Source organism: Procambarus clarkii, chromosome 57 (assembly GCF_040958095.1).
Source record: "Procambarus clarkii isolate CNS0578487 chromosome 57, FALCON_Pclarkii_2.0, whole genome shotgun sequence".
Classification (NCBI taxonomy): Eukaryota; Metazoa; Arthropoda; class Malacostraca; order Decapoda; family Cambaridae; genus Procambarus; species Procambarus clarkii.
The window spans coordinates 23,869,161-23,880,737 of record NC_091206.1 but is presented as its reverse complement, the minus strand read 5'-3'; the positions used below and the strand labels follow the sequence as shown (position 1 = coordinate 23,880,737).

Below are 11,577 nucleotides of genomic sequence, written 5' to 3'. Positions count from 1 at the left end.
CGGTTATTCCCATTGACTTCATTTTGTGTGCTATCACGCCATGGTCACATTTATCGAAAACCTTTGCGAAGTCCGTGTATATCACATCAGCATTCTGATTTTCTTCTAATGCCTCAGTGACTTTGTTGTAGTGCTCAAGTAGCTGTGAGAGGCACGATCTTCCCGCTCGAAATCCATGTTGGCCTGGGTTGTGAAGGTCATTGGTCTCCATGAAATTGGTGACCTGACTCCTAATCACTCTCTCAAATACTTTTATGATGTGCGATGTTAGTGCAACTGGTCTATAATTCTTTGCCAATGCTTTGCTCCCTCCCTTGTGTAGAGGGGCTATGTCTGCTACTTTAAGTGCATCTGGTATCTCCCCCGTGTCCAAGCTCTTCCTCCACACTATACTGAGTGCCTGTGCTACCGGCACTTTGCATTTCTTTATAAATATTGAATTCCATGAGTCTGGACCTGGGGCCGAGTGCATGGGCATGTTTTCAATTTCTCTTTCAAAATTTAGTGCGCTCGTGTTTATATCAGTTATATTTACAGGGGTTTGAATATCCCGCATAAAGAAATTGTCTGGATCTTCCACCTTCATGTTGTTTATTGGAGTGCTAAACATGTCCTCATACTGCTTTTTTAGGATTTCACTAATTTCTTTGTCATCCTCCGTGTATGAACCTTCACTTGTACGAATAGGTCCAATACTGGCAGTGGTTTTTATCTGCAATCCCTTTTTCAAAATTTCTTTCTGCCTCTCTCCTCACTGCCGTGTAGTTGTTTCTCGCATCTTTGTATCACTGGTATGTTTGGGGTTTTGGCCTCTTCCTGTATCGATTCCATTTTTGTGTCTTTTGGTCTCTGGCTGAACCAATCTTTCTGAACTCTTCTGTTAACCAATCCTGATTCCTAGTTCTGCATCTCTGTTTTGGTATAATTTTTTTTATGCCTTTATCATATATTTCACAAAACTTGACATACATCTCATTCACTTCCTTGTCTAGCAACAAGTCTGTCCAATTATACTCACTAAAAAAATTTCTAAGGTTGCCATAATGTCCTCTCCTGAAGTCAGGTTTTTCAATTGCATCAACCTTCTTATTTTCTTCCAGATTATAATGCATTGCATACTTTATTCCCAAAAAGACATGGTCACTTTTACCCAAGGGAGGAAGGTGCTGAATGTAAAATATTTCTTCCTCCTTCTTGGTAAATATCAAATCTAGCATGGAGGGAACGTCCCCTTCCCTCATTCTAGTAGCTTGTTTAATATATTGATACAAGAATGTTTCCAGGATGAGGTCTACAAATTTACTAGACCGAAAATCTTCTGTTTTAGCTTCATATGCTTCTCAGTCTATGGATTTCAAGTTGAAGTCGCCGACTATCAACAGTCGTGATCTATCGTTATCCGCTCTCTCTATGATCTCTCATTATTGTTATAAGACCTTCTCGTTTACTATGTAGCTCCTCCTTTGACCATGTGCTGTTTGGCGGTGGACTATATGCATTTATGAACTTTAGTTTATCATCCTCATGGCAGATCTCTAGTGCTATTATGTCAACTTCTTGTGGATTGGCAGTCATTATTTTGTTCACCTTTAGGTGTTCTTTCACCTTCCTAATTTTTCTGTCCCGTCTCCAAATTGAGTAGCCCCTTGGGAATAAGACCTCATTTAAAATAACATCAAGTTTTGTCTCTGTGAGTGCAACAATGTCTGGTGTCTGCAGCTGTATTACATATATCACTTAACTCCAGTATCTTCGATCTTACTCCATCTACGTTGGTGTATGCAATCTTCAGGAACTTGTTCCCCCTCTTCTTATTTTTCACTCCCTCTCTCTCTAATGATTTTGTTGGTTTGCCTTTATGTATCACTCTACTGGTCTGCCTACCCCTATCACTTTATAGAAAAAAGAATTGATTTCTTCTTCATTTCTGCTCTCATTTAAACGTTTTGCCTCAGCGAGGTTCAGTTTCAGCTTCTATCTTCTTTTGAAAGATCTCGTCTTAACGACCACACTTTCCCATCCTCATCACTTTGTAATTTTCTAGCATTCCTTAGTACTTCTTCCATCTGTTTGGCACCATTTAGGGTGATCCTCAAAGGTCGATCTTTCCCTTTTACATATCTGCCTATTCTCCTGTAGTCGCTGGCTGGCAGGTGTGTGGCGGTCACTTCTCGTTGCATTTCGACTTATAATACCAACTTAGTGGTTTGTATATATACTTATACAATAGGGGCCTCGACTTACGATGCTAATCCGTTCCCAGAGACGGATCGTAACTCAAAATATCGTAAGTCGAAGTGATTTTTCCCATAAGAAACAAAGGGGAATTGAATAAATCTGTTCCCCACCCTCCAAAATATTAACATACAAATACATTTTATACTGAATACAATGTTTTTTTCTAACTACAATACAGTACCAAAGTTTCTCTTACCTTTATGGAGGGCTCTTGATGGCGTATGGAAGATGGTGATGAGGGGAAAGGAGGAGAGTTGTTACTGTTTGGAAGGGGAGTCCCCTTCCATTATCACATCAGGCAGTGATGTTTTCTCTAGTGGTACACACTCTCCTATGTTTTGCCTGAATACCATTAGGACCTGGTTGTGGTTCAGTGCTTGTTTGTCTCACTACAAATTTGTCAAGAGACATTTGTTTTCCCTTCGTTTTAACATTTGTCTGTAATGATGCATCACAGTGTCATTGAATAGGTTAAGGCAACGGCCTACTGCAGCTTCATTTGGGCGAGTCATTTCAGCAAAGATTTGCAATTCTTTTCATGCTGTACACATTTTCTTAATTGTTGAGGAAGAGACATTCTGTACTCTTGTTTCTGCTCTATGGTCATCCTTACATGGGTTTTCATATGTTGAGCCTTACCACTGACTTTCCTGGGACTCATGGCGTGATATATAATAATTACTTTAATGTTCAAAATGCAAAAAATCACCACAAAAGCGGAATTTCTTATAGGCGCGATCGTCACTAAGCGGGCAGCTGTAGTAAACTGAGGCAGGTTGGCCGCGTGACCGGGAACCACGCACTCAGTCGACCCGCATGTGTACCAACAAATATCGGAAGTCGACGACACCATCGGATGTCGAGTCACATTTTTTGATGAAATTTACATCGTAACTCGAAATTATCGTAAGTAGGGGCAATCGTATGTCGAGGTGCCACTGTATATATAACCTGTGTATAGAGTGTAATAACAGCAAAACTATTTGTTTATTGTTTTATGAACATAATTGAATTACTAATATGCACACCATAATTTTTAGTATAGCGATGATTCACCCTTTTTATTATATAAATCTATCACACTACACACTATTGAATAATATTACTGCAAAAAAAAAAAAAAACTAAGGAGAAATCAATCAGAGACATTGAAATAATTAGGTAATGATATCTTTGTGGCAACTCCCACCTGTCAGCTCGGGTGACACACACAGCCACTGATTATCGCTCTGTCAACGCCCACATTTTGCCAGACTTCTTTGGCCTATTGCAGTCAAAATATATCACCTACGATTTATTTTTTATTTTTCCAGTACTCAGGGAACACAAATTAACATTTTCAGAAGACTAAATAATTGGTTAGAATTTTTTTTCTTGTGCACAGGGGTGTAAATCTCCTCAGGACCCCTTAGCAGCAGAAGGGTTAAATAGCATCTGTTTATTGGAGGCCTGATTAAGCCCTCAGGCCTCCAGTAAACAGACACCCTTTTGTGAGCTCCGTTTTTTAGCCGGATTTTAAGATCTTACACTGTACCCTAATACTTCATGTGATGGGATGTACAGTCTCAGCATAATTACTCACCCCCATCATATGATGCAATGCACAGCCAAGGGGTGAAAGACATATATTCCAGTTAACAAAAAAATCTGAATACGTACTATACAGGATGTAAAATCTTACCTTATCTAAGGTTAAACTTTGTATTCTGGAAATGTGAACTCCAAGGTCTCGATGAATCCCTGAGCACTCGATGCAAACCATGACACCATAATTTGTTGATAGCCAAGTTACATCTATAAAGGAAAAAAAGCAGCATTGAATGTAATGAAATTCCAATTTCTGGGTCAGCCCCTGGAAGCCTCCTGAAGCTACAATGCTAAGATAGTACCAAACTACTAAATGCCTACTAAGATAGGTGCCAAACTACTAAATGCCTACCAAGATAGTGCCAAACTACTATGATTTCTTTTAGGCCTACTTAAGACCATGAGCCAGAATCTGGCCTCCTCTAATGAGGTGCAAAGAGCAGTGGCACTGAAAAAATTGTGAGTGAATTTTAATCATGTCCGCCACCACCGGGAAAGCACCCACATAGTGAGCGAAACTAAACACGCCACTTTTGGTTATAATAAACATTAAGGCCTCAAAATTGATAAAAAAAAAAAAAAAAAAAAAAACAGCGTTGAATGTAATGAAACACCATTTTCGGGGTGAGTCCCGGAGGCTCCCTGGCGCTTTCCCAGGCTGATATGCTAATGTCAGACTTTGGCATCAGTCATGTGTATGGAGTTCTTAGGCCTACCGGGGACCAGGGCCAGAACCGGGCCCCCCCTCAAAGAGGCAAGGGAAGCAATGGCCTATAGAAACCCCCGTGTGGTTGGAAACATTCTATGTCTGCTATCGACCGGAACAGGCACCCAGAAAGGTAAGCACCTCAAAACAAACCCCTTTTCTGGTTAAAATTGCTAACAAAAGCCGAACTATTGGATAGAACTCCCCAACAGAAAACAAGCAAACTAGTGTGACGTCACACGTCGCCACGCCGCTGTCTGCGCAGCTTCCCCAATCCCCAGGCGGGAGCCCAAGACCCTCCACGCCGGCTACCCACACCTCAGTTCTTGAGGCTGGATGTCAAAAACGCGAAAAAAACGCTGACCGGAGGGAGGGAGGGATGCCGGGGAGCCTCCGGGACTCACCCAGAAAATAGCGTTTTATTACATTCAACGCTGGTTTTCTGGGGGGAGCCCCGTCGGCTCCCCGGAGCTAACTACCCACAGACGGAAAAGAGAGAGACTTACCCGGGAGGCAGTCGTCGCTCAATCCTCAACTCAAAGCCGAGACAACTGGCTGCAACCAACGACCCAAAGCAACACAGGCCCAACGGGGCCCAGGGACATTCACAAGGTAACGAGCAGCCAGGACCCTGTTCGACCGCCAAAAACCCCATGCCCGAATATCAGACCAAGACATATTCCCAAAGACGGCAGCAAGAGCCGCAAACTTACGAACGTCATGGGCACAGGGATAGACCACAGGCTGGCTGGACTTAATAACCCTGCGGACGACCTGGCAGACCCGAACCCGCGAACAGGGAAGAAGGGAAACCGCATCAACCCAAAACGTGTCCCTGGACACAGAAGCCGTGGCGCGCAAATAATGGCGAAGCGCCGCAACCGGACACAAAACATGATGCACCCCCGGCCTGACCAACCAAGCATCAACCACCCACGGACCCCTCCGGAATGCAGCAGTCTCATTCTTTGCCAGAAAAGAAGGAGACGGCTGCAAGCGAACACAACAATCTCCATGACCAAAAGAGCAGAAACCCCTGCGCCGGAGGAGAGCATGAAGCTTCCCTACCCGACCCTCAGAGGCTAATGCCAACTAGAAAAGAGCCTTGGAGAAACAATCCTGGACCGAAGGGGCCACAACGAAATGAGGAGACGAGAGGTAAGCGAGCACTCGGTCCAAAGACCAGGACGACTCAAGCGGCGCATGAGCAGGCCGGAGGTGAAACAATGCACAAGACAGCTTGCGAAACGGCGCAGACGTAACATCGATACCGAAGGCAAGCTGAAGCGGCTCCACCAGCGCCGCACGATACGAGGCGACAGTGTTAGGCATAAGATGATGGTCCTGAAACAACCAAGAGAGAAAGGACAAGACCACCCGAACAGATAAGGAACTAACACAACGAAGACGCAAAAAGAAACAGAAAGACCGCCAGGAAACTTCATACTGCCGCCGAGAAGAAGCCCTCAGGTGGGACACCAACAAGGAGGCCACCTGATCACCATAGAGATGATGATAAACTCGAGTCAAAAAACTCATACGCGAAGACTTGAGGAGAAGATCGAACCAGCCACGTGACGTACTAGCCTGATATGCTGAAAGAGGCGGAGCCGCGGGAAAACCCTCGGGTTTGGGCACCGATCAAGCAGCGCCTGAAACCAAGGCTGGGCCGGCCACCAAGGGGCCAGAAGGACAACTCTCCCCTGGTAAGTCTCCAAGCGAGTCAGGACCTGGAGCAACAGCCGAACCGGGGAAAAGAGATACAGGAACCCCCACCTCGACCAGTCTAGCCAAAAGGAATCGACCCCGACGGCCTCGCAATTGGGGAAGGGCGCCACATACACGGGAAGATGCCGCGACCACGCCGACGCGAAGAGGTCCACCTCGGGGCGCCCGAACGTCTGGCAAAGCCAATGGAAGGACTCGTCATCGACCGTCCACTCCGTGGAGAGGGGAACGAAGCGAGACAGGGTGTCGGCCAAGACGTTGGACACTCCCTGTAAGTGAACCGCCAGGAGAGCCAAACCCAGAGAACTCAGCAGAAGAGTCACCCGAAGTGACCAACCCCAAAGAGACTAGGACCGCATCAAACCCCCGCGGTTCAGGCAATGAACCACCTGAGAGCAGTCCGAATGGAGCCGAATCGTCGATCCGCGGGCCATCCGAATCCTCCAAAGAGCAAACCACACTGCCGTGAACTCCCGCACCGTGCTGTGAGCTCGATGGAAGGACGGATCCCAACGCCCCTGGCCGGCCTGGTGAGCACTGATCACAAAGCCCCAGCCGAGAGACGACGCATCTGTGTACACATCGAGCGAGGGCTCGGGTAGACGCCAAGGCACTGAACCCTGAAAAACCCGAAGAGGAAACTGGTGACACATCACTCGACGCAAGGCCCTCGGGGGACAAACCCTGCGATCGCGAGAGAGGCAGAAGGGTGACCCCAAAGGAACCAGAACAGCCGACTAAGCCAAACCTGACCCGGCGGGTAGACCACCATTGCGAAGTTCAGGCTCCCGCACAGCCCCTCGAGCAACCGCCAGGTGACCCGAGGGCCCACCAGAAACAGACGAAGGCGAGACCCCAGCCGCAGGAGAGACTCCGGAGGGAGAGACAAGGAGGCGGTCCGAGAGCCCCAAAGGAGACCCAGCCAAGTCCAAACCTGAGAGGGTACCTGATGGTGAATTCCTCCAGTTCACCTAGAACCCGAACCCGGCGAGCTGGGAAAGACCAAATCCCTGGCTAGCAAGCAAGCTGACCGGCTGGGAGCCCAAACCAGCCAGTCATCGAGGTAGGCCAACACCTGAACACCTAGGAGACGCAAACGGGCTACCACAACCTGTGTAAGGCGCGTGAACACGCGAGGAACAAAGGTTCACCCCGAATGTGAGACAACGAAAGTGGTAACTCAGACGCCCCACAACAAAACCGAGCCAGTCCCTGAACCGTGGATGAATCGGGACATGCCAATAAGCGTCCCGGAGGTCCAGGGACACCATCCAAGCGCCCGGCTCCAAGAGGAGCCGAACCCGAGACAGCGTAGTCATCCAAAAGGAGGAGCAATGAACCCAGGGGTTCAGACGGGACAAGTCCAGAATGAACCGCAGTTCCGTGCAGTCCCGTTTCGGAACCGGAAACAGACGGGAAACCCATCTGAGGGACGACGTCGTTTCGACAACGCCCAAGCGAACCCACTCCAAGACGACCCGACAGAGCGCAGGGGAAGAAACCTGCCCTGCCAGCCCTGCCAGCCCTGCCAGCCCTGCCAGCCCTGACCTCCCCCCCCCCCGAGGGGGGGGGGGGGGTGTGGCACCCAACGCCACTGCAGGCGGACAGACACGACCCGAAATGCCCACGAATCATGGGACCAGGCGTGGGCGACCAGCGCAAGCCATCCCCCCATCAATGGGGCAAACCGCGAAAGGGCTGGCGCCCCTTACGAGACCCAGAACCCCGCACAGAGCAAACACCGAGCCGACCAGACGAGGGAGGGTCCGAAGTAGGAGCCGAACCCGAACCTGACACCAGTGGCCTACCACGACAAGAGGAACCCCGAGCCCTGGCACGACCCTTCCGGGAAGACCCACCCCGGGACCACCGGAAAACCAACAAGTCCGACATCGAACGACAAGCCGACGACGCAGCCTGAATAAACTGCGCCACGGCCGACTCCTCAAACAGAAGAGGACAAAAAGGCAAAGAACCCCTAAGAGCCAGAGCCCAAGCAGATTCCACGGAGGAACCCAGCACCATCTGCCGACACGCGAGACGGGAAGCATAAAACAGGGAAACCACATCCTGCAAAATCGGCGTGAACAGCTTCAACAAGGCAGCCGATGAACACGCTGTCGAGGACAATGCGCCGGACCCCGGGACAGACCCAAGTGTCCTCACATCCTCCACAAGTCAATCCGAGGACAGCTCCAGAAGGGAAAAGAACCACAAGGCCGAAGCCAAAAGGACCCGGGCGTGCAAGTCTTCCGCTATGAGTGCCGCCAAAAGGGTAGGAACCTGCACATGGAGCTGAATAATGCCCACATTGCGGGGAAGGGCAGGGGCAAACAAGCAATCATTCAGGTACTCAAGATCGCCCCCCAGGAAAACCTGAAGCACCGTGGAAGCTTCCCGCCACTCCAGCGTGCGGGAACGACAGAAGGAATGCCAGGAATCCAGAACAAACAAGGTGCAGTCTGCTAGCCAGGAAGACTCCAGAACCTCGTAACGGAGCCAGAAAGGGAACGAAGTCCCAAACCTGAACTCGGACGGATCCATTTCCGAGGCATAATCCGGGTCACGCAGGAGGTAAGCTGCAAAGGCCGCCCGCACCACATCAGGTTGGATGCAATAAGCCGAAAACCTCCGGAAAGATGGAACTGACGTACCCGGGGGAACACGAAACCAAACCCGGGGAGGGGCCAACACCAAATCCAACTCGTACGCAGAGGGGGGAAAAGAAAACCCCACACCTTGTAACAATAAGCCCCGCTCAGAGGGAAGAAAAACCCAGGCGGGGTCCAGCGGGGCCCAAGGCCCCCAAGTCAGCCCCTCCCCAGCCTTGAGGTCCTTCACCACAGGACCCGGGGCCGAGTCCTCTCCCCAAGCCCCGACCCCACAAGACAAGGACGAAGCAGCCGTATAAGCCGGAAAAAAGGGGGCCCCACTGGTCAGACCCAGAAGCTACGGCCGGGAGACAAGACTCGAATGCCTCTGCTGCCCCCCCCCCCCCCCGGAAGGGGCACCCCCCCGAAGCTGCCCAAGTCTCGATATCAAGTAACCCCTGCTCCGACCCCGAAACCCTCAGACGCTTAGGGGCCGGAAACAAGGGGGGGGGGGCGGACCAGAACGAACAGAAGGGGAAGGACGAGGAGGTGCGGACTGAACCAGGATCGAAGCGACCCCCCACCCCAAAGTCTGGGTCTCGAAAAGCAAAGCGGGGCAGCCCTGGGGCATCCGGGTGAGCAACCAACCGAGCGCGTTGCAACAGACGAAACCTAGATTGCAACGCCCGCGCCGCCTGTACCCAAATAGAATCATTGGAGGATTGGGTAAATTGGGTCACAAGCAAGCAGCAACACTCACAGGACTCAGGATCGAAAGTATCACCGACCCAACAGGCAGCGTGGCTGAGGCAAAAACAATGAGGGTCACCTTGAAACAAGGGGACCGAGCAACCCTCAAACTCGCACACAGCGAGCGGGGACTCCGGGGTCACATCCATCGGACCCACGCGCCCCCTAGGGGATTCCTAGGGTCCTGAGCGTCAGGAATGTATGTCAGGAATACAAGCTGTGCAGCACCCTGCGCCCCTACCAGTGCAAACTGCCTCTTACCTGCCGGTAACAAGGGAGAACAGAACATCCAAGAGCCCAACAGGAAGCCGAAAAACCGAAAAGATAAAATGGACCAGCAGAGGCAGACCCCGAGGAGCCTGTGGAAGGTGGCCCCAAGCCCCAAGGGCAGTACTTACAGGGCACCTAGGGAAGGAAGCCCTAGGCACATGCAGCCCGAGTACTCAAAAGATAACTCCTGGCTCTCGCACCCACAAAAACAAACACCACAGTGCTGAAGCGATACAGGAGCCAGAGCACACGACGTTCGCCTATAGCATCAGCCTCAAGAACTGAGGTGTAGGTAGCCAGCATGGAGGGTCTGGGGCTCCCTCTTCCCCCTCCCGGGGAGGGGGGAAGCTGCACAGACAGCGGCACTGCGACGTGTGACATCACACTAGTTTGCATGTTTTCTGTTGGGGAGTTTCTATCCACTAGTTCGGCTTTTGGTAGCAATTTTAACCAGAATAGGGTGTTTTTTTGAGGCGCTCACCTTTCTGGGTGCCTGTTCCGGTCGATGGCAGACATAGAATGCTTCCGACCACACGGGGGTTTCTATAGGCCATTGCTCCCCTTGCCTCTCTGAGGAGGCCTAGTTCTGGCTGTGGTCCCCGGTAGGCCTAAGAACTCCATACACATGACTGATGCCAAAGTCTGACGTTAGCATATCAGCCTGGGAAAGCTCCAGGGAGCCAACGTGGCTCCCCCCAGAAAAACTGAATGAATGTAATGAAATGCCATTTTCTGGGCACGCCCTGGAGGCTCCCTGGAGCTATCGGACTGATACGCGATATATTAGTCAATAGAGTTCAGCCTACTGGGGACCACGAGCCCGAACCTGGCCTTCCCCCCCCCCCACCCCTCATAGAGGCAGAGGCGGCAATGGCCTATGGAAACCCCCATGTGGTTGGGGGCATTCCATGTCTGCCATCGACCAGGGTTAGGCACCCAAAAAGGTAGGCATAACAAAACAAATCTCACTTGGTTGGAAAATTGCAACCGAAGACCGAGCAGAGAGGCAGAACGCCCCCAAGGGAGGGAGTCGATCAGGAAAAGAAGGGAAGGAGGGAGTCAATCAGGAAAGGAATGGAAGGGAAGGAAGGAGTTGAAGGGAAGGAGGGAATGAGTCGATCAGGAAGGGAAGGAAAGGGATAGGGAGTCAATTAGGAAGGGAAGGGGAAGGAGGGTGGGAAAAGTGTTGAGTGTGTGGGGTAACAGATGTGATTCGCTTAAGCCTACCAAGAAAGGTGGCATTGGAGGTGTTGCAAGAATTATATTGTTTTCTTATTGCTGTGGAGAGCTAGTTACGAATATTAAATAACACTATAATAGTTGAACAGTACAGTACAGTATTTGGTTTGCTATTTATTCATTTCAATATTTACAAGAAAATAAAATGGGATTTAACAGAACTTATGGCGCATATGTTAGTCATTGTACTTCGTGTCAACACCCACGTGTCGACACACGTGGAGGGGAGATGGGAAGGCTGGCGTGAGGTGGGGGGGGGGGGGGAACGGGGTGACCAGGCAGGACGCATGATCTGTCTGTCCAGTCTCGCCCACCCACCTGCCTGCATGCCCACCTACCATCCCAGCCACCTGTTCACCCACCTGCCAACCCACCCACCTTTTCAGCCACCTGCCTGATAGCCAGCCCACCCACCCACCTGTTCACCCACCTTCCTGCTCGCTCGCCCACCCACCCACCTGTTCACCC

General features: G+C 50.4%; 1 protein-coding gene across 6 annotated transcripts in view; it reads right to left on the bottom strand.

The window, feature by feature from the left end:
• Asap (ArfGAP domain of ASAP) overlaps positions 1 to 11,577 on the bottom strand; it is a 956,637-nt gene that overhangs the window by 292,410 nt on the left and 652,650 nt on the right. For all 6 annotated transcript variants that reach the window (XM_069306348.1, XM_069306344.1, XM_069306347.1 and 3 more), the window contains exon 12: positions 3,920 to 4,032. In XM_069306348.1, coding sequence (XP_069162449.1) covers positions 3,920 to 4,032 — 113 coding nt within the window. The remainder of the gene's footprint in view (positions 1 to 3,919; positions 4,033 to 11,577) is intronic.